Source organism: Platalea leucorodia (genome assembly GCF_965183815.1).
Source record: "Platalea leucorodia genome assembly, chromosome: 4".
Classification (NCBI taxonomy): Eukaryota; Metazoa; Chordata; class Aves; order Pelecaniformes; family Threskiornithidae; genus Platalea; species Platalea leucorodia.
The window spans coordinates 75050386-75068886 of NC_138826.1; the positions used below are offsets into that span (position 1 = coordinate 75050386).

General features: G+C 42.2%; 1 protein-coding gene across 1 annotated transcript in view; it reads left to right on the plus strand.

Moving 5' to 3' along the window:
- Positions 1-6277: 6277 nt before the first annotated feature.
- The window catches only part of BLTP3B (bridge-like lipid transfer protein family member 3B), a 58481-nt gene continuing 46257 nt past the window's right edge, over positions 6278-18501 (plus strand). The window contains exon 1 of the mRNA XM_082309711.1: positions 6278-6419. Within this exon, the coding sequence (XP_082165837.1) occupies positions 6376-6419 (44 nt within the window). The 5' untranslated portion in view covers positions 6278-6375. The remainder of the gene's footprint in view (positions 6420-18501) is intronic.

The following is an 18501-nucleotide window of genomic DNA, read 5'->3' on the forward strand; positions in this document are numbered from 1 at the left end:
GGTCGGGCGTGACCCGGAAGCTCTCGCCAAAGGGCCGGGCGGGGGGAGGTGACATGGCGTCACCTCGTCGAGCGCCACCTCCGGTTCCGTTCCCTGCGCCCCAGTGCGCCTGCGCGGATGGACCCTTCCCGGCCTGGGGCCGCGCCGCCCCCTAGCGGCCGCGGGCGGCGGGTACGGGTGGCCGCCGCTCAGCCCCAGCCGTGCGGGGCGATCGTTGAGGGGGATCGGCGCGTCGCGCCCTCCTGGCAGGGGCACAGCGGGCACGGGGCTGATAATGCGAGAGCCCGGCGTGGGGGGGGCAGGCCTTTCCTGTGTAAGAGTGTTACAAAATGAAAAAGGAGAAGACTTTAAATTTCAATGTGATTATTTTGCTCTTTTTTCTAGGCCTGCTGTAATTAACACGCTTTTATTCTAAATAGTACAAAAAACAGTGCTGTTGGTGTTTGCTGTCACTGACCAGCTGTTGTTCTACTTAAGTCTGTGTCATGTACCACACATCTTTATAGAATCGCAGAACCACAGAACAGCCGAGGCTGGAAAGGACCTCAAAAGATCGTCTGGTCCAACCTTCTGTGGGAAAGGGAGCCGAGCCGAGATGATCTGGCACCGTGTCCAACCGCATCTTGAAAACCTCCAGCAATGGGGACTACCACATCCCTGGGGAGGTTGTTTCAGTGATTGATTATTCTTGCTATAAAAAAAGTTCTTTATATCAAGATGAAACCTCTCCCGGTGCCACTTGTACCTTGTCTTCTTGTGAAGAGAGAGCCTCCATCTTCTTCGTAGCCACCCTTTTAAGTACTGGAATACTGTGATGAGGTTCCCCCCTGAGCCCTCTCCAGGGAGAAAAGATGTAACTCCTTCGGTCTTTCCTCACAGGGCAGGTTCTCCAGCCCTTTGATCATCTTCATGGCCTTCATTTCGACCCTCTCCAGTCTGTCCGCATCTTTTTTGAATTGTGGGGACCAGAAATGGACACAGTACTCCGGTGTGGCCTGACAAGCGCTGAGCAGAGTGGGATGATCCTCTCTCTCTCTCTCTCTCTCTGTCTGCTAGCAATGCCCCTGTGGATGCAGCCCAGGATCTGATTTGCCCTTGTTGCTGCAGCGGTTCACTGCAGCCCCCCGTTCAGCTTGCTGTCCACCAGGCCCTCGGGTCCCTTTCAGCAAGGCGGCTCCCCTGCCACACAGATCTGAGCCATGACTGGGCTCTTTGGTTATGTTGTCTCAGGTGCAGGATCTTGCACTTGTCTTTATGATGAATTTTGCTTTATTTATATTTTTTACTTACCATCACTAGTATATTTGTTGTTATCCAATAAAAGAGAAAGTGCATTACAGTTTTGTATCTGTATGTAATTGGCTTTCCCAGAAATACCAGAACTTAAAAATAACTGCTACTCTGTATGATGACTCTTTACCCTAACAAATATCAAATGTCTGTCCATAAGCCAGGATGTTCAGCAGAATGCACAGCAATCTGATTTTAGACCAATCCTCTTTACGTGCTTGTCAGTATCTTAAGGACAGTATCCTTAATCCCTGCGCTAGCAGATGCATTCTTTGGTTCTTGAGGAGAGGTCACAGGAATTATCAAAAGCCTGTTTTTCTAGTTCAGGAGTTTCTGGATTCTTTCAAAGAACACTGTAAAGTATTGGTTGTTCTCCTTCTTTGCCCACCGACAGGTATACTAATAGTAGATTTTGGTTTTGTGATTAAAACCCAGAATACACAAAACATAGAATTGTGACAAATGCTTAGGTATTCACAGTGTTACAGAGAAACGTAAATTATTACTCTTACAATCACATCGTTTTTACTTTATCCTTTTATTAATAACATAAAGTTCTTAGAAGAATACTTTAGACACAAAAAATCATTATAGCTATTGCTAACTTCTACCTTGTGAAAATAAAAGTGAAAGCCAGAATTTAATTACTTACTTTTTCTCTTCTAGATACTAGCTCCAGTTCTACGAGACTTCATCTGTTATCATTCAGTGACTTGTATTGAATTCAGTTACTTTTGGGGTTTTTTTGGGGGGAGGGACCTACAGGACAAGTGCCAGGCTTTTAACAGTTCACTTAGATTTATGTGTAGTGGTTCATATACATAAATATTTAAAATCTCTCAGAACTGAAGTTGGTATATGTACTGTCATTGCTAACTAAGGGCAACTCACATACGTATTTATTGAGTTTGTTTACATATTCACCCATATATTGCAATGAAGCTTCTGATAATACTTTCTGTTGTTGTTGGCAGAGTACCTAACAAAGGCAAGGTGATAGCAAGGACACATAAATAGGACTTTCAAATGCCCACGTGGTAGTAAACTTCGTACATTGCCTCTTACGGTAGCTTAGAATTGATATTTTGTGATGCTCTTTAACTTTGAGTAATGGTCTGTCAGACTACTTAAGCCTTGCACGTCTGCATTTGAAGACAGACCATTATCTTTTGCATTATCCATATGAAGCCATGCCAAATTTCTCATGCTGCAAGTATGAAACAGAGCACTCACTGAAACTAAATCAGAACTTCTTAGGGCACATTTTATTTGTTCTTTTTCCACATTTCCCACTGCTTTATTTAATGGGAAAAACAACAAATATTTTTTGATAATTCTGTGACCTTCATGCTTCTCAAGTCACTTGGGCTCTAGTTGTTTTTGTTTGGTTTTTTTTTTCCCTCTCAACTCCATTCCAGTTTTTACAGTTAAGGAATCCACATGACCACACAAAAAGTCAAACTCCATCTGCACACCCTATGCAAAGCACCCAGCTGCTTATTTGCCCTGCTCTGTGGGAATGTGCAGCCTCAGAATGATTGAATGGTGCCAACTACAGAATTTGCAAGTTGTTTAGTGAATCCAAAGAAAGTTATCCTTGAGGAAGAAGTTATTGCATTCTTTGACCCTGATATGGGGGGGCATTATCCTGGTCTTAACATCCGTAAACTGAGCTCCATGCACCTTTCCTTATTTAGGTGATGGTGAAGGGCAGGCTGGTGGGTGAGATGACTGCCTGATGGGAAACTTTGTACATCCTTGGGTTCTTGGGTCTTCTGTTGAATTGAAAGAGTTCACAAATAGGCCCTTGAAATTACCTGTGGTAAATACAAGCCAAAATTATTCTTTGAGTTCATTTCAGTATCCTGGATGCACTCACAAGTAGGGTTCTTCCTTGGTGACATGAGTGCCAGCTGCTCCGTGAAGGAGGGAAGCCTGGAGCTGAGGGGGCTACTGTGGCCAGCAGGGCAGAACCTTGCCAGCCAGGGCCTGCCCCACCACCTCCAGCCAGGGAGCAAGGCAGGCAGGGGTGGGAGGGCAGCCCAGAGCCCGGGTCATCAGGCAAGTGTGTGATGATGAAGCACGTCTGAGGTCAAGCACGTAAGTCAAGCCTCAAGTCAGGGTTAGGATCAGGTCTGGTGGGGCGAACAAGGGCCAGACACAGCCCAGGGATCACCAGGCAGGGCTATGGTGACTGGGCAGTTCTGAAGTCAACAGGGAAAGTTGGTGGGTCAGGGTCCAGATCAGCAGGGTCCAGATCAGCAGGACCCATGGCAATACAGGTGATGATCTGCCACTACAGCCGCCCCTTTTCTTCTCCTGTGACACAGTTTCTTCTCACTGGGTGGGGAGTCATTTTGGTAAATGAAGAGGAAATAGCCTTGGCTGCTAGATGAAGAACTCCTACATAGCAGTGTTTATAAGTGCAAAGCAGTCAGGAAGGCTAAGCCACTCTTTCCTCTTTGTGGTTTTCATATTAAGGTGACAGCTGATGACACTCCCACAAGGTTCTTCACAAATGGTTGTCTTCCTCTGTTCAGAGCAGGAGTCAGTCTTTGGGACTTCGTGTCAAGCGCCATTTTCACACAGCAGTGGTCTAATTATCATGAATATGCTAGCAGAAATTCATCTGCTGGCAAACATGCAACTGTGATTTGGAGAATCAATCAGTCCAAAGTCTTAATAAACGTAGTCTGGGGATATCCTGATATTAATTTGCATCAGGCTCTAAAAAGAAGTGTCAGATACTCTGCTCGAACCAAGGGATAAGCTGGGCTCCTTATCACATGCCCTTCTAATTCCCTGGGGTGGGGGGGATGTTGGTCTGTGCATTTTCCTCCGTTCCTCCATTCAGTGTGCTCCAGGAGATGGGGGAAAACATGAGGTCACGATTCAGATCACTCCTGCCAGACAGGAATACTTCTGGTTTCCAGTTCTCATGTCAGTGAAAAGCCTCTGGACTTTCCCTTTTCTGCCAGAGCTATGCTTGCAGGACACTTGAAAGGAACGCACAGCATGGGTCCTGCTTTCCTTGCCCCTCGTATTTTCTTTCTTGATGAGAAGCTGATCCGTCATTATGATGAACATCGTTTCTCCAAGATACTGGTAGAGTTTTTTCTGGTTGAGAAAATTGAACTTAAAACAGGAATAGAAGTGTTAGCTTCATACACAGCTCATTCCACTTTATAAATCTCTTTAAAGAATATAATGAGGTCAGTATTACACAACTGACTGATTTTTAAATGCTTGGAAAAATCAGTTGAAAATGTTCATCTCCTGACCTATTTTTTCTGTTACTGCTTCACATTTCTGACTTTAAGGTCCTTGGGGTTTTGGTTCATTGCATGTAAATTATTAATCTGTTATGTATATGAGAAGCAAAGAAAATAGTATCTGATGTCTTTCCTCTGCAGCTCTAGACTATACTATAGAGGCAGCAAGCCATCCTTCATGTAGAGGTCACATCTGAAAAGCTTGTTAGTTTTAGAATTGTTAATTTTTTTCTTATTCCAGTTAATACTACTATTTAGGGTACCTGGTTACCCACCACTGAAATTCTTCAAGATAGCTTCTCTGAATGAGGGACCCCCAGAGAAGGGGTTACCAGATGAACAAAACTAATACAAGACATTTATTTTTTAACTGACTTGGAAATTTTGCTACAGCGTGAGAAGCTATTCTCTCAAAATTAAAACAACTTGTAGGCTTTATACTTGCCACAGATACCCAGTGAAATGGAAGCACCTGGGGAACAACCCGATTTTACAAGTCTGTGGGTTTGAGTCATTGCTGAGAAGTTTGGGTTAAGGGAAATATTATATATGTGTATATACATATGAATTTATTGCCGTATCATTGTAAGTTTCTGTCAGCAAGCTTTTCTTCTTTTTGTCTGGCCTTGTTCCTTTTGTGTGGTGCTGTAGGAGCAGTAGCTGTCCTGGCTTTCAGCTGGGCCAAGATCAGGCTCGGGAGAAGGCGTGCGGCCGTTCGGGCAGGGATTGCTGCCTGAACAACTCTTCCACCTTCCTCTGGAAGAATAGACGGGAGTTGAATTTGTTGCTTCTGGGGTTGTTCGCTGGCTCGTAACGTTTTGCGATGATTTTGGGGATCCCAGATGGAAACAAATATGAGGATTGCTTTTAGTAGCTGGAAATGAATATTGCTTATAAAACAGAGGTATAAAAAGGATGAATGTCTCACTTGGCTAATTGGGGTGAATGTATTATGAAAGAGCTAGAGTAATGGAGTTTATCTGAAAAACTTAAAGTAACTTTAAATATTGCTTCTGTGAATGAGCTCTGCCGATCACTTGGGAAGAGCATGACACGCAGGTATTGATGCCAAGTATTAACGCGCATAGATAACGAAGGATTTTATCAAGAGGAAGTCTTGCTGCATACTAGAACCAGGTTTATTTTGTCCGTGTTGTTACACATAACACCTTTTAGTGGCACTTTGTAACAGATTTTCAACAAAAATAACAGCCGCTACCGGTCACTCGGGGGAGAGCGGGCTGGGCGCATGGGGGTGAAGGGGAGGCGGAGGCCGGGCCCCGGGGGGACAGGCGCCACAGGCGGGAGGAGGATGGAGCCCGGGCGGGGACGCAAGGAGACACTTTCAGAGTTTTGGAGGTGGGAAGGGTGAGGAGGGAGGAAAGAAGCAGCAGGCGGAGGAGAGCGGAGGAAAGGCGGGCGGTGCGGCCCGGGGCGGGCAGACGCTGAGGGTGCACGGCGGCGCTGACCAGACGGACGCCGGCTGCGGCGGGGAGAGGGTCTGCGAGCGAGCGAGGGCAGGAGCCGCCCCTACCCCGCCTCCGCCTCCGCCTGCCCGGGGCCGCCGCTCCCCGCGCGGGGCGGTGGCTCCGGGCCCGGCCCTCCCCGCTACCGCCCCGCCGCCGCCCCCGCCCCCCGTCACTAGGCGATGCTGCAGCCAAGATGGCGGCGGGCGCCGAGTGAGCGCGGGCGGAGGCAGCGGCTCCGCTCCCGGCGGTCTCCCCGCCTCGGGCAGGGGCAGGGGGAGGCGGAGGGATGAGGCACGTCCCCGGTCCCGGCTGGTCGTCGTGAGGGGCGCGGGCCGGCAGACAGCATGGCGGGGATTATCAAGAAGCAGATCCTGAAGCATCTCTCCAGGTCAGTGGGGCGCCGTGCCCCGGGCAGGCTGAGGGGTGTGCGGGGGGGCGGCGGCGGCAGCTCCGGTCCCGCGACTCCCGGCGGAGAGCGGCCCCCGGGGCCTGGCGCAGGGCGGGGGGACCGGGCTTCATTCAGCCCGCGGAGGGTGGAGCTGGAGCCGCCTCCTCGGGGTGACTGGTGGAGGTGGAGGGGGAGGCCGGCTGCCCGTGGGGGGCTGCCCGGCCGTGACAGCCGCATAAATGGCCCCTAGCCCCCTCGCTCGGTGCCCGGCGGCGCAGGGGGGGCGCAGGAGGGGGCTCGGTCTGCCTGGCGCAGAAAGGAGCCACCGAGTGAGTCACCGCCGGGCGCCGGTCGCCTCCCCGCCGGGCAGACGGCGCTCGCCCCCGCCGCACGCCGCCGAGCCGGGCCCAGCCGGGCCGAGCCGGGCGGGGGCTGCCCTGTCAGCGGGCCCGCGGCCCCCGGGAGGCGGCGGCGGCGGCGGCGCAGCCCCTCGGCGGGGGGCGCCCCCCGGAGCCGCCGGTGGCGGCGAGAAGGCGTGCGAGGGGGAGCGTGGAAAAGAAAGGGGGAACACCCCAGGCCCCGTCGTCGTTCAGAGGCGGCGGGGGGCTTGACACAAGCCGTCCCAGTTCGCTTGCTGGCTGGCGGTGAGGGAGCTCGGCGGGTGTCCTTGCAGGTCTGGTCGCGACATCTGAGCTGTTGCACACGCAGGTGACAAAGAGATGCGTTCTGGTGCACGCGAAGGGATGAAATAAGCGCGGCGCTTTCTGCGTGACTGAGATCATATCTAACGTGCCTCGTGGGTTGAAACAAAAAACGAACAGAAAAAAACCTACTGTAAAATTTTGTAGCTGTCAATGTCGTGTGCTTGGAAGATGGAAAAACTGCAGAAAGTACACAATCTGATTGATACGATTTTAAAAAGCCACGTTACATTTCTCCCATTTTCTAAAGAGAGACAAAAACCTATTAGGTCCTTGATCTGTCACGGTACCACAGCGTTGTTATTCTTCAGAGCTTACTTTTATAAATTAAAAAATTTAACCTGAAATATTGGTCCCTTATTTGCTTATTTTTTCCAAATGCTTTATTCTGTTTTTGTGTGGTATTTCTGAAAGGTGTTTATTTTCATCAGTGCTAATAAATAGAGTAAATCAAGCAAAATGAAATGATAGGTTGTCATTTGACTGATTTGTTGATGATGCACAGGGAAAACACAATTCTCATTCCAAATCCTTTGATATCTTATCTGCTAAAGATGATGTATGAAGCAGTAATAGAACAATTTTTATCTTCCACCCCACTCATGAGTTTTGTAGCTAGGAATGCTGGTGAAGAAATCTTGTCTTCACATGGAAATAACTGAGCACTTTGCGAATGGAAATGCAATACGAAGATGTCATCAGCCTTGAGTCAGTTTTCTAATCAGAAGTGTGCATGGAATCACTGGACTTAATTCACTGGTACAGCTCACTTCCTATACTACTATTTAGCAAGCTGTCTTGAAAGAGAAGTGAACTTTAGTCTGTGCTACAGGTTAAAGTCTGAAATGTGCCTGGGAGCTGGGCATGAGTAACATGAGCTGGTTTTTGTCTACTTTTTCAAATAAATAGATTAGAATTAAGTACTTTTTAATGTTGAGAAGTTTGTGTTTGCTTTCTTGTGTGATGTGATAATGCTCATTCAACAAGACTACGTCAAATAACTGTGACAAGTTTCATCATTTTTAAAAAGCTTATGGGATATATCTAACAATCTGAGGTTTGCAGGTTGAAGTTAAGGCTCGCGATCCACACCATGTTGACATTAAAAGAGTGTGTTTGCTACTTAAAATATAGACAGTATTATTATTAAGCCCTTTATTATGGGTGGTGTTAATCACATGATCGGATAATATATTTTCTCCCTGCAGAACTGGTGCTTCAGTGGTTGCAGAAGTTGGTTACACAAGAAAACAGAGTTCAAGTGACACAAGCACCTGTAAATATGGTGGCTTGTTAAATTTCAGGAACTTGTTTTTTCAACAAAAATTATAATGTTGTTCTTTATTTCAGGATTTTCTTTAATATGTTTTATAAGTACATGATTAAGGTAGGCTTCACACACTGTTTTATTTCAGCGTGGAGCCAAATATATAAGGAATTTGCTATCATACAGAGGATGACAAAGGACACTTTCACTTTGTGCTCTATTACTATATTGGTTCCTGTTCTGCAGTTTTCATAGTTCCTCAAAACTGATGCCTGTTTGCCATCTTCAGCAAACCAGGTATTAGTGGCAGGATTAAAATGTACTGGAAGAAGTCCATATATAATAAAGGAAGAGTGGCAAGAATTATCTTGTTATCTCGATTTACTTTCATTTTTGATGATTATATTCTCTTTGTGTTTGAACAAAGCCAAATCTAATATGTACTTCAGTGAACAAATAGAAGATATGAACTTGTATCTTCAGTTACAGAGAAGTACTTCCCTTTTTTGCCACAAACCGCAGAATGGCTGAGGTTGGAAGGGATCTCTGGAGGTCATCTCGTCCAGCTCCCTCAAATCATCAATTTAGCAATATTTGCCATGAAGATTGCTGCAATATCCGTTACTTATGTGTGAGAAATTTTCAGCTTTCTTGCTATCTAGATACTGTATATGCAAATTTAAAAGTGTCGTGTCATTCAGCAGTGTAGTTTCCATTTAGCAGTTTACAGTGCTTTTAGATGAACTGATATGGACACTGGTGTGGTGAAGGAGGCTTATCATTCTATGTTTGTTAGCTAGGGAAAATTTTTACATAGCTATGAGTCTTTAAGGTCCGAGAACAAGAAGAGGAGGAAGATGCAAACTGCATTTTGGAACAGTTTTGGTATCTAAATGACTTTTCACCTTTGTAAAAGGTTTTTCTTCTTGCTGTGTTACAGCTTAAGAACAGTGAAGGTAGTAGAGCTTATTTACTCAGATTGTAACAAGCTTGTATTTTATGTCAGGATCTGGCGATGAGTTTTTGGCTTTCCCACAGTCTTTTAAAAACTTTTAAAATATAAGCTATGTCCTCTGTCTTCAACACGCATTGCTCTTCTCCAAGGCTGTGGAAGAAAATGAGAAGGAGGGAAGGGGGGGCAACAAAATACATTTTTTGTTGTTCTTCAGATTACGTGGTGCTTGGCATAGGATATAGAACTAAATGCTCTCTGCTAAGCTGAAGAGATGAGTTTGTCATTTAGAGGCTTGAATTTTTATCAGTTCCATATTGTGTTAGGTGTGTTTTTTGTGAATGCGGATAGTGGTGTCTTTATTTCATAATATACATGGCCTAAAATGAAACAAGTATCTGGATAATGGCATTATCCTTTACAAAGGCAGGAATGAGACGCTGTGCCTAGGAGTCTTCCGTGTAGTGTTGGGATCACTTACTCTTGCTGTCAAGGTCTTCCCCAGTGAACTGAAACTTCTGTTGAGTCTCCATATGTGCTGTTACATGTTTTCATGGGTGAGAGATTTCTTGTTGAACAGCCCCTTTTATTGCAAGATTTTCTGTGCACTGCTCTGCTATGACAATAGCAGATACCCTTCAGCGTTACTTTTTCCTCAGTTAGACTTTGTAGACAAGTGTATAAAACAATGGTGTTAAAGATTTCCAGTAGGACTCTAGATTGCACTATGCAAGTTCACAGCAGTGTTGCTGTTATACTATCTGTAGTTATAAGGGGATCATCTCCATCACAGGGGTTTGAATCTTGGGTTGTTTGGATCCAAAGTACTGACAGAGCTTGAGTGTTACTGACACAGACTTATATAAGGGGTTTGTCAGGTCTGTTTTGGTTTTGGCTTTTAGTAGCATTGACTGAAATTCCTTTTCTAGTAAATGAGCAGTCTAACTGTGTCTTCTGTGTAAGTGTCTGCAATATCCTTGCCTTTCTGTGAAAAACAGTTTTGTTTATCAAAATATGTCTTCAGAAGCATGAAGGAAAGCTTACAAGCTTTGCCTCTGCTTTGAGTTAAGTATCTCCACTGAATATGACATTCTTCATCTCAATTAGATGTTAACTCTTAAGTTTACCAATGATAACACATACTTCATCTTAAAAAATTACATTCTTTGCTTGAATCTTATTTGCTATTTTCACAAAGAAAACAGTAAGAGGTTTAGAAGTGTTTGGTATGGCAGAAACCCAAATTGTTTTCAGTCTGTGTCATTAGTTAATGTTCTGCGTGAACTTAGGCCTTTGCTTTTGCTCACCTGAAGCAATAGATGTGAAAATGCTAAGATTTCAATAGAAGAAAATTGCAGTAAATTTTGTGACAATTTTTTTCACCTCATAGTTGGGAAATCATTCTAAAATGCATATGAAGATTGGTTTTACAAAGAATAGCATACTAATTGTATGGATATCAGGAATCAGCTGATCCTGCTGTAAACAGTGGTATACTACATCATCTGGTACAACTTCACTGATACATATCCTACCTAAATATTTGACCTGCCCATCACACTGCTTTTATACCAGTAAGATACGCCTGTTTGGTGAGATCTGAGGTGACTCCTTTTAGAATCTACCAGTGTAACACCTTTATCTGGCCAGAATGGCCTCGTTGCTTCCTGTAACTAAATGACCAAAATTCTTTGGATGAACTTTGAAACTTCTGCTAGTAGAAAAATAAGTAGAATTTTTGCTTATTTTCAGTTTTGTGTATTCCACTTCTATGTCACTTCAGTTTCATGGAAGTTATCCAATTATTTTAGCCAGCCAAAGAACACAAACTGTGTACTTTTCCTAGACTAAGCATAAAACAGCTTCTCTCTTTGCTTGTACTGAAGATTTTACAGAGCATATTCTACGTGACTGACTTTATTGGCTTGTGTAGTATGTGGGAAAGTTGCAAAACACAATGTAGACATAACTGTCTACGTTGTTCTGAATGAATCTGTGTTGAATCTGAATGCTTACGGAAAGCATTAGCATAATGTCTATCTAAAACAAATGCCGCACCTAGTGAAAGAATGAGTCTGAAAAAGGACAGGTAGTAAAGCAGAACTGCTTGAGACAGCAGAAGAGAACGAGGAGAAAGAGCAATTTAAAGTTTTATTAAATCTTGTATTTCTTAAATTCCCTTACGTTTGAAATACAGTACTTTTTGTATTTAAGTGGAGACTTCATGCCAACAGTTTTTGTCTGTGTGAATGTGCTGGTAGTGTTCTGATGAGCATAAAGGAATCAATAAATGATTTTTTCCAACAAAAATAAAAAACATTCACTTTCTTCTGTTTTTGTTAGTAGTATCGTATTGCATTTTAAACTTCTGTAACAGAACGTCTTCCAAAAGGCCAAACTAAAATCGCTGTGGTGCGTTATGAAATCATAAAGGTATTTTGGAGATAAACCAGCAATAATGTGTTTTCTGGTAGAATTCTTAATCATTACATTTATTAAGACTTAATATTAAATCTTGTGTTACATTTCAGAACAATCTCTTAAGATTTCAGTAGCATTTGGGTTAACAAAGCTCACAGAATTTGACTTCTAGTTTTCAGTTTGTTTTACATTATTTTTGAAATGTATTATAAATCTGGATGTTGATTCTGCAGGCATTTTATTTGTACAATTAAAGTTCTCCTGAGGCTTTGTTGAAGTTGGACAACTCTTACGTATACATAATAAAAATTAAAGCATTTGCAGAATCAACAGGAATTAATCAACACCATTTTACTTGTATAGTATGTGGTCGTTTTCTTTAAACGACTCTCAGAATAGTTTTACTGGGAAGTAAGTTTCAGAATGAAGATGATGTTGAAGATTACTTTGTTTTCAAGTAGCTGATATGCTAGTGTGAAGCACTCTCAGGAAAAAGGGTATTTAAATAAAGCCTGTGAGGAATAAAATTGTGTCTTATGTTCAAATGATTATGGAGTTTGTAAGATTCAAAAAAAAGCCCACAGTTACATTTTTTGAAATTTGGTATTTCTCCTGCCGAAGCCTTGATGTTTTTTGTTTTTTTTTTTTATATGAAAGGATTATAAAAGTATGTACTAAATAACTTTCAGAGCGAGAGGTGCCTGTTAAAGTGTACTTTGTTTTATTTTCTGCTTGCTTCTGCAAGTGATTTGGGTATCACCCCTTTACCCATGGGTGATTTGTTTCACAGATTCCTTGCAAATCATGAGAATAATTGCTAACAAGTAATTACACAACGTATTTAGGTTTTGGCTGCTTGCAGGGGAACCCAGGTTTCTCAATCCGATAGCTCCTGCAGGAGTTCTTCTGTACACCTTTGTGGAGCTGGTGCTAACCCGGTTCAGATCTCTCCATTCTCTCCTCTTTTCATGAGAAGAAACAGGAGAGGAAAAAAATCCAAGAAGTCCCATTCCCTTACGTCTGTAGAGTCATGTTTTTTTAGTGTGAACTTTGAGTAGATGAGGTTGAGAAACTGTGAATAGGAACAAATAATGTGGGCTGAGAAATCTCAGGCTAGGCAAAACAAAACTGAAAAGTTGTCTCCCATTTCAAAATAAAATAATAACCTCTTATGCTGCATCTCCGGGCTACGTTTCTTCTCACATTCCAAATATGCTTACGGAGTATCTCTGAAACCACTTGGCTGTATTATATAGATCTTTTCTGCATGATTAAAATTTTCTCCATAAGCTGTTCATCTAAACATGGCTGTGGTATTGTAGTATCAGACAGCAAGGGATATTCTCATGGGAATCTAGCATTTTACACACGTCTGTTTCCTTTTTAGTTCTATAATGTCATGATGTGTAACAAACTGTTGTAACTGCAGTTATCTTTAGCTAAAACTCTCTTACATTATTGTATCACTCCTTTTTCCCTTTGAACTTGATCCCTTGTGTGTCCCCTGTGTCCCGTTCCCTGCAGCGATCCCAGCTGGCTCTGGTGGAGATTGGTTTGCTGTGAATATCCTTACTACCAAAATGCGCACCAGAAGCTTCTCAGAAGCCGTGGCAACTGACCACTTGCTTTCACCAGGAATAGGGGCCTTTTGTCTGAATACCTTGCCCTCAGGTAACTTCCCCTCTCCCACCTTTGTAGAGTAAATGTAAGAGGTGGTATGCATTTATATAAATTTGGGAGTGAAATGAGCTCTATAAAATGTTAATTGAGTTTTCTCTCCTGTTTGTTTTTGTAACTTACAGATTTGCAAAAGAGAATTGTTTGCTATGCAGCTATGTTTTTTTGTTTTGTTTTGTTTCGTTTTGATTTTTTTTAAGTCCTAAACTAAGTTTGCAAAACTAGCTTGTGAAGTAAATCAGCCATCCCATTATAAACAAACCTTTATGTGTATTTTCTAAATGTAATCGTCTAAGTGTTTCTCAATATCTTTAGGCTATTTGACATTTGCTGTTTATCATTTAAACCTACTTAATTCCTTTTCATAACTTGATGTTTAATATCTCTGTATTGATAGATATTTGAAGGATTGGTCAGCTTTTTACCTAGTTTGCATAAGAGAATAGCTGATTTTTTTTTTATTAAAGTAATCCTTATAGTTAATTGTTTAGCGAAAAGCTTATTTTCTTGTGAGTTCTGATCAGTTACCATTAAAAAGATATCTGCTAATGTCACATAAATAAATGATGCCGTTTCTGAAAGGCAGATGTTGTCATGCTTTTACACTGCACCATTATTTCTTGATTTTAAATTTATAAAGTTATTTTGCATCAAGTGGCTTTTCTTTGCATTAGGTACAGAATGTTGTATTTTGAGTGGAATTTAATCGTTATCAAGTATAAGCAAATTCTCAAAATGTGAGGTGTTGCAGCCTACAATGTGGAAGTTGCATATACCTTGCCACATATGGTTTGGTATATTAAGGATTTTATGTTATCTTGTGCTCAACATATGCATTAAGGTCTGTGTGTACAGGATAGTCATGTTTGAAACAAGTTTTTTGGGTTTGATAATATTGACTATTTCTATGCTTGTGTAAGTGATAAGGGACAAGATTCACGGAATAGAAAAGCTAATACTGGTCTGTGTGAGGATTTATCATAAAAGAAAGAGAAATTGCTTGAGCAGTATTTTACTTACAAGATGATTATCATTCATGCAGTGTAAGCTCCTCATTTATGCACAGTGCTTGGCTATGTCTGAGCAGATCTGCTGCATGAGACATAATTAAATAATAGCCATTGATGACAGCAGCTGTTTCAGTTCTGCCTGTACCCAAAGAGCAACCAATAGTGTTTTTCCAAATGGAAAGAAAATTATTTCCTGTATGTACTATTACAGAACTAACTAGGGGAAGCTTTATATACTGTCAAGAAAGTTGGTGGGGATGTCAGTATTTGAGAAAGTATGGAATGGGTCCTAGAGTGCATGGATAAGTGTACCAAGCTGTCTTCAGGAAGTCAGCTAGAGTAGGAGTCCACGCTGAAGTCCTTCTGTGTCGTGATGAAATGGAAGCAGTTATTTGGAAAGCATCAGCAAAGCAGATGTACTATTCAGCGCTCCACCTCCTAGGATGGGAGAGATAAGGGAGATGGTGTGACACTGCACCAGATGCCTTACACAAGTATGGGCTGGTTGTTGATTCAGGGTCCTAATTAGTGATTTGCCTGGAAAGAAAGATCTGTCTTCTATGATAAGACTATGATAAGAAATAAGAAATCTGTCTTCTGTGATAAGACTATGATAAGACAAAAGGCCTGACGAGTGTTAGGTTGTTCAGGTCGCGTATAGTAGCCCGAAAAGTCCCACCTGAAGCTGTAGGATTGTAGGTAGTGTTTTGGACTTGTCTAGTGTGCTATAACTTGTGGCCAGCTGAGAGCAGTAGGTCCAGGCTGGGTGTGCAAACAGGAGAATGCCCTGTCCTGCTTCAGAGGGCTGGCCCGTCAGCACCTTCGCAAGATGCTGCGCAGCAGATCATGCAGATCCTCTCCATGCTGGACATCCAGCAGGCCATGCAGGGTTTTCCATCTTGTACTCAGCCACCAAATCCGCACTTGACAATTCTACAGAAGTCAAGGTGTGATTTAAAAAGAGCACGCAGGCATTCGTGTGGGGTGGCCACATTACCCATGGGTAAAGGGGTGATACCCTTCTGTACAAATTGATGTTGGAGGGTGTAAGAAAGTGCCAGTCAGGTATCATAGGCAGTGAGGGGTGTACTTGAAACGTTTGGTGGCAGGTGTAGCTGCTGCAGTTGGTATTGCTATTTTGGAGTCCCCTGTGATTCCCTATAGCTTGCAGAATGAGGGAACGGTAGTCCTTGCAGTTCATCTACAGATAGGGGCTTCTTGGGAGGAAACTGCATGGCATTTGGGAATCCGTGCAGGACGCAGTATTGCTGATACAGATGACTTCTGGATAAAGGCTGGAGAATAGCCTCTCAGACCACCAAAGTTATGTCTGCTATGGGCTTGCCTACTGGTTACCCACTGGCTGCTGACAATGGTGGTGAGATTTTACAGTGGTGTGACAATGCTCTCTTCCTGGTGCAGACTGTGACAGTGCCATTGTTTGTGGGAGGTTTTATGTCCAGAAATATTAAAATTTATCCTTACAAGTGTTTATTTTCAACCTAATGTACTATGAATATTCTTAAGTAAAGAACTTAAGTGTTTATGTGTCAGAGTGTGTCTGGTTAATCCTACTATGTTGTAGGCATAAAAGGTGTTGCCTCTCCCTACAAACCCTACCACAAGTGCCTTAATTTTTTTTTTCTTTTTAAATTATTTTAAGCTTTTGATTTTGGTACTGTATTTTATCCTGATGTTTTCATGGGCATTAAAATGTTCTGCAATGAATGTTTCCTTCTGCTGGCTTTAAATGTTCTCTTTTAGTTTTGTGTGTGTTTCTGTTCTTAGGTTAAGATAAACGAGCATCCAATTAACTTTTTGTGCAGTGTTCATTACTTTGTTGTTAATGTTTTTGTTTATCCTCTCTGTTTCTAAATTAGTTTTAATATTTTCAGAAATGGATATAGTGTCCAAGATGAGCGTATGCCATAATATTTTGTGGTGATATTTAGTACTACTTACCATTCATTTTTTACACATAGAAGTACTTTAACCTTCATGTATCCCAGGCAGTTTTTCATCAGTTGTCTCTTATCTTCCCACTTTATTTCCTAAAAACGTATCTTTCACTTAGAACCCAGTAGTTTCCATGAATTATATCGTCAGATCTGTTCAGTATCTTGCATCATCAATGAGTCAGCTGTTGCTGCAAAGCCATTTGCTGATGTCTTGGGTTCCTTAGAAGGTCAGTTTTCTGTGGATTTGATGAATGTGACTTTAATGTTACCTGTCAGCTTTTACACATTTTAACTCAGCCTGCAGAGCTAGGAGTCATTTACTCTAAATCTTACATAAACCATAGTTAATAGTTTCTTGCTGGATGAAATACTACTTTCATACACTGCACTAAAATTAGGACATCTCTAGGACAGCCAGGATTCACTCAAAGGTTTCTGTTACTTCACAGTTCACCAACTTTTTCTAGGGCATTACCAAATATATTCAGTGCCTTTGGATTTCTACATATCCTTTGGACATATTAGATATTGTTGCTCTTGCAGTCTTCTGACCAATTTCTACTAACCTTAAGCCTTTACTGTATAGTTAATTTTTGTAGCAGCTTTTGTGATGCTTTTTGGTTGAAGTTTTTTAAAGTGCCAAGAGAAAGTATCAGTTGCTTGATTCTAATCTTGTTTCATAGGTCTGAAGGATTAAAATAGACTTCTTCTACAGAAGTTTGGTTTTTGTATTTGTGTTTTTTCCCTGGTCTATCACAGCCATGCAAAATTTTCCTTAGTGCCTTACTGTTTCGATAAAGGTCAATCACTTGTTGCATCTGTAAAGTCTGTCTTTGGTCTGTCTGCCATTTACTTAACGGCAGCTAAATCTTTAATCCTGTATGACTGTAGTCTGTCTCACCTTTTCTTTTCTCTCCTGTCATACCTGGATCGAGAAGGGAATGCTACTAAGAACTCTTCTGAATGTCATTGTGCTTAATGGTATGTAGAGTTGCTTTTTAATCTAGGGGGTCTGTCTTTTTCTCATCTAGGACTTGCTGCCATCTAAATAGATCTAAGCATCTGGGTACTTTGGACTTAGCTAATGATGTGCTGCCACAGGGAAAAGTATAGCAATGCTCCTGAACTCAGTATTTGCAGGTGATGTTTTGTTCCTGAGACACTGTTTTTTCTTCTGGCTACAGGAAAGAAAGTATGAGAAAGGAAATTGTTATGATGCCTGCCGCACACTATTTGCTGTGACTTTTTTTTTTTTTTTTCCTTATTTAAAGCTGGGAAGGATTTGGATTTTTTTTTTCCAGGTCAAACCAGTTATTGAAAATCAGCTTCGATTTGTGGTGTTACACCAGATGAGAGGAGCTCACTCATAACAGTACACACTCTGGTGATCCCAATGCTTTGTTTCTGTGGCAGATATGACAAAGAGTTAGTTCTGTTCCTCTTCTATTTAAACACGAAGTCTTAAAATTTCAAGTAGTACAGTGAGCAGAATGATAGTAGACCTCCTTCTCTCTGTTGCCTAGAGTCATGGGAAACCAATATCTTCCTCAGAAACTCAATTGAAAAAAGGCTGTTTTTCTTGCTTCAGAAATCATATAGAGGTCATTAGTGATCTAATAACATGGTTCAGCCAGGTGGAACAGGAAAAAAGACAGTTATCTTTCTGTTCCATTTCTGCCTTCAACTGTTGATAGAGTTGCCAGTGCTTGGTAGGACATGCTTTCCTTTTTTCGGAACCGGTTGTTTTGAACCGTACATCTTTTTAAGGAGTTGTAGTTCATAACAAGGAGATAAGCAAAACATGTGGCACATATTATGATTTAATAGTCTGTTGTGATTAGAGCATACATGTAGGATTAAATTGCTGAAGGAATTTTATTTATAAAGCAGGGGAGGCATATGGTAGAGCCAGGTGGAAGAGATTGTATATTCAGTAGATGTGCAAAACAGCTGAGAATCCTGTATCCACATGCAATCCAGACTTCTGTTATTTCTCTGTTAAATCCAGAGGTTGGAGTTTCTGTTGATGAACTTGACAAGGCATCCGGTATTCTCTCCAAACCTTTGTGGAGTGCTGCTCTAAGCTTCATGTGGTC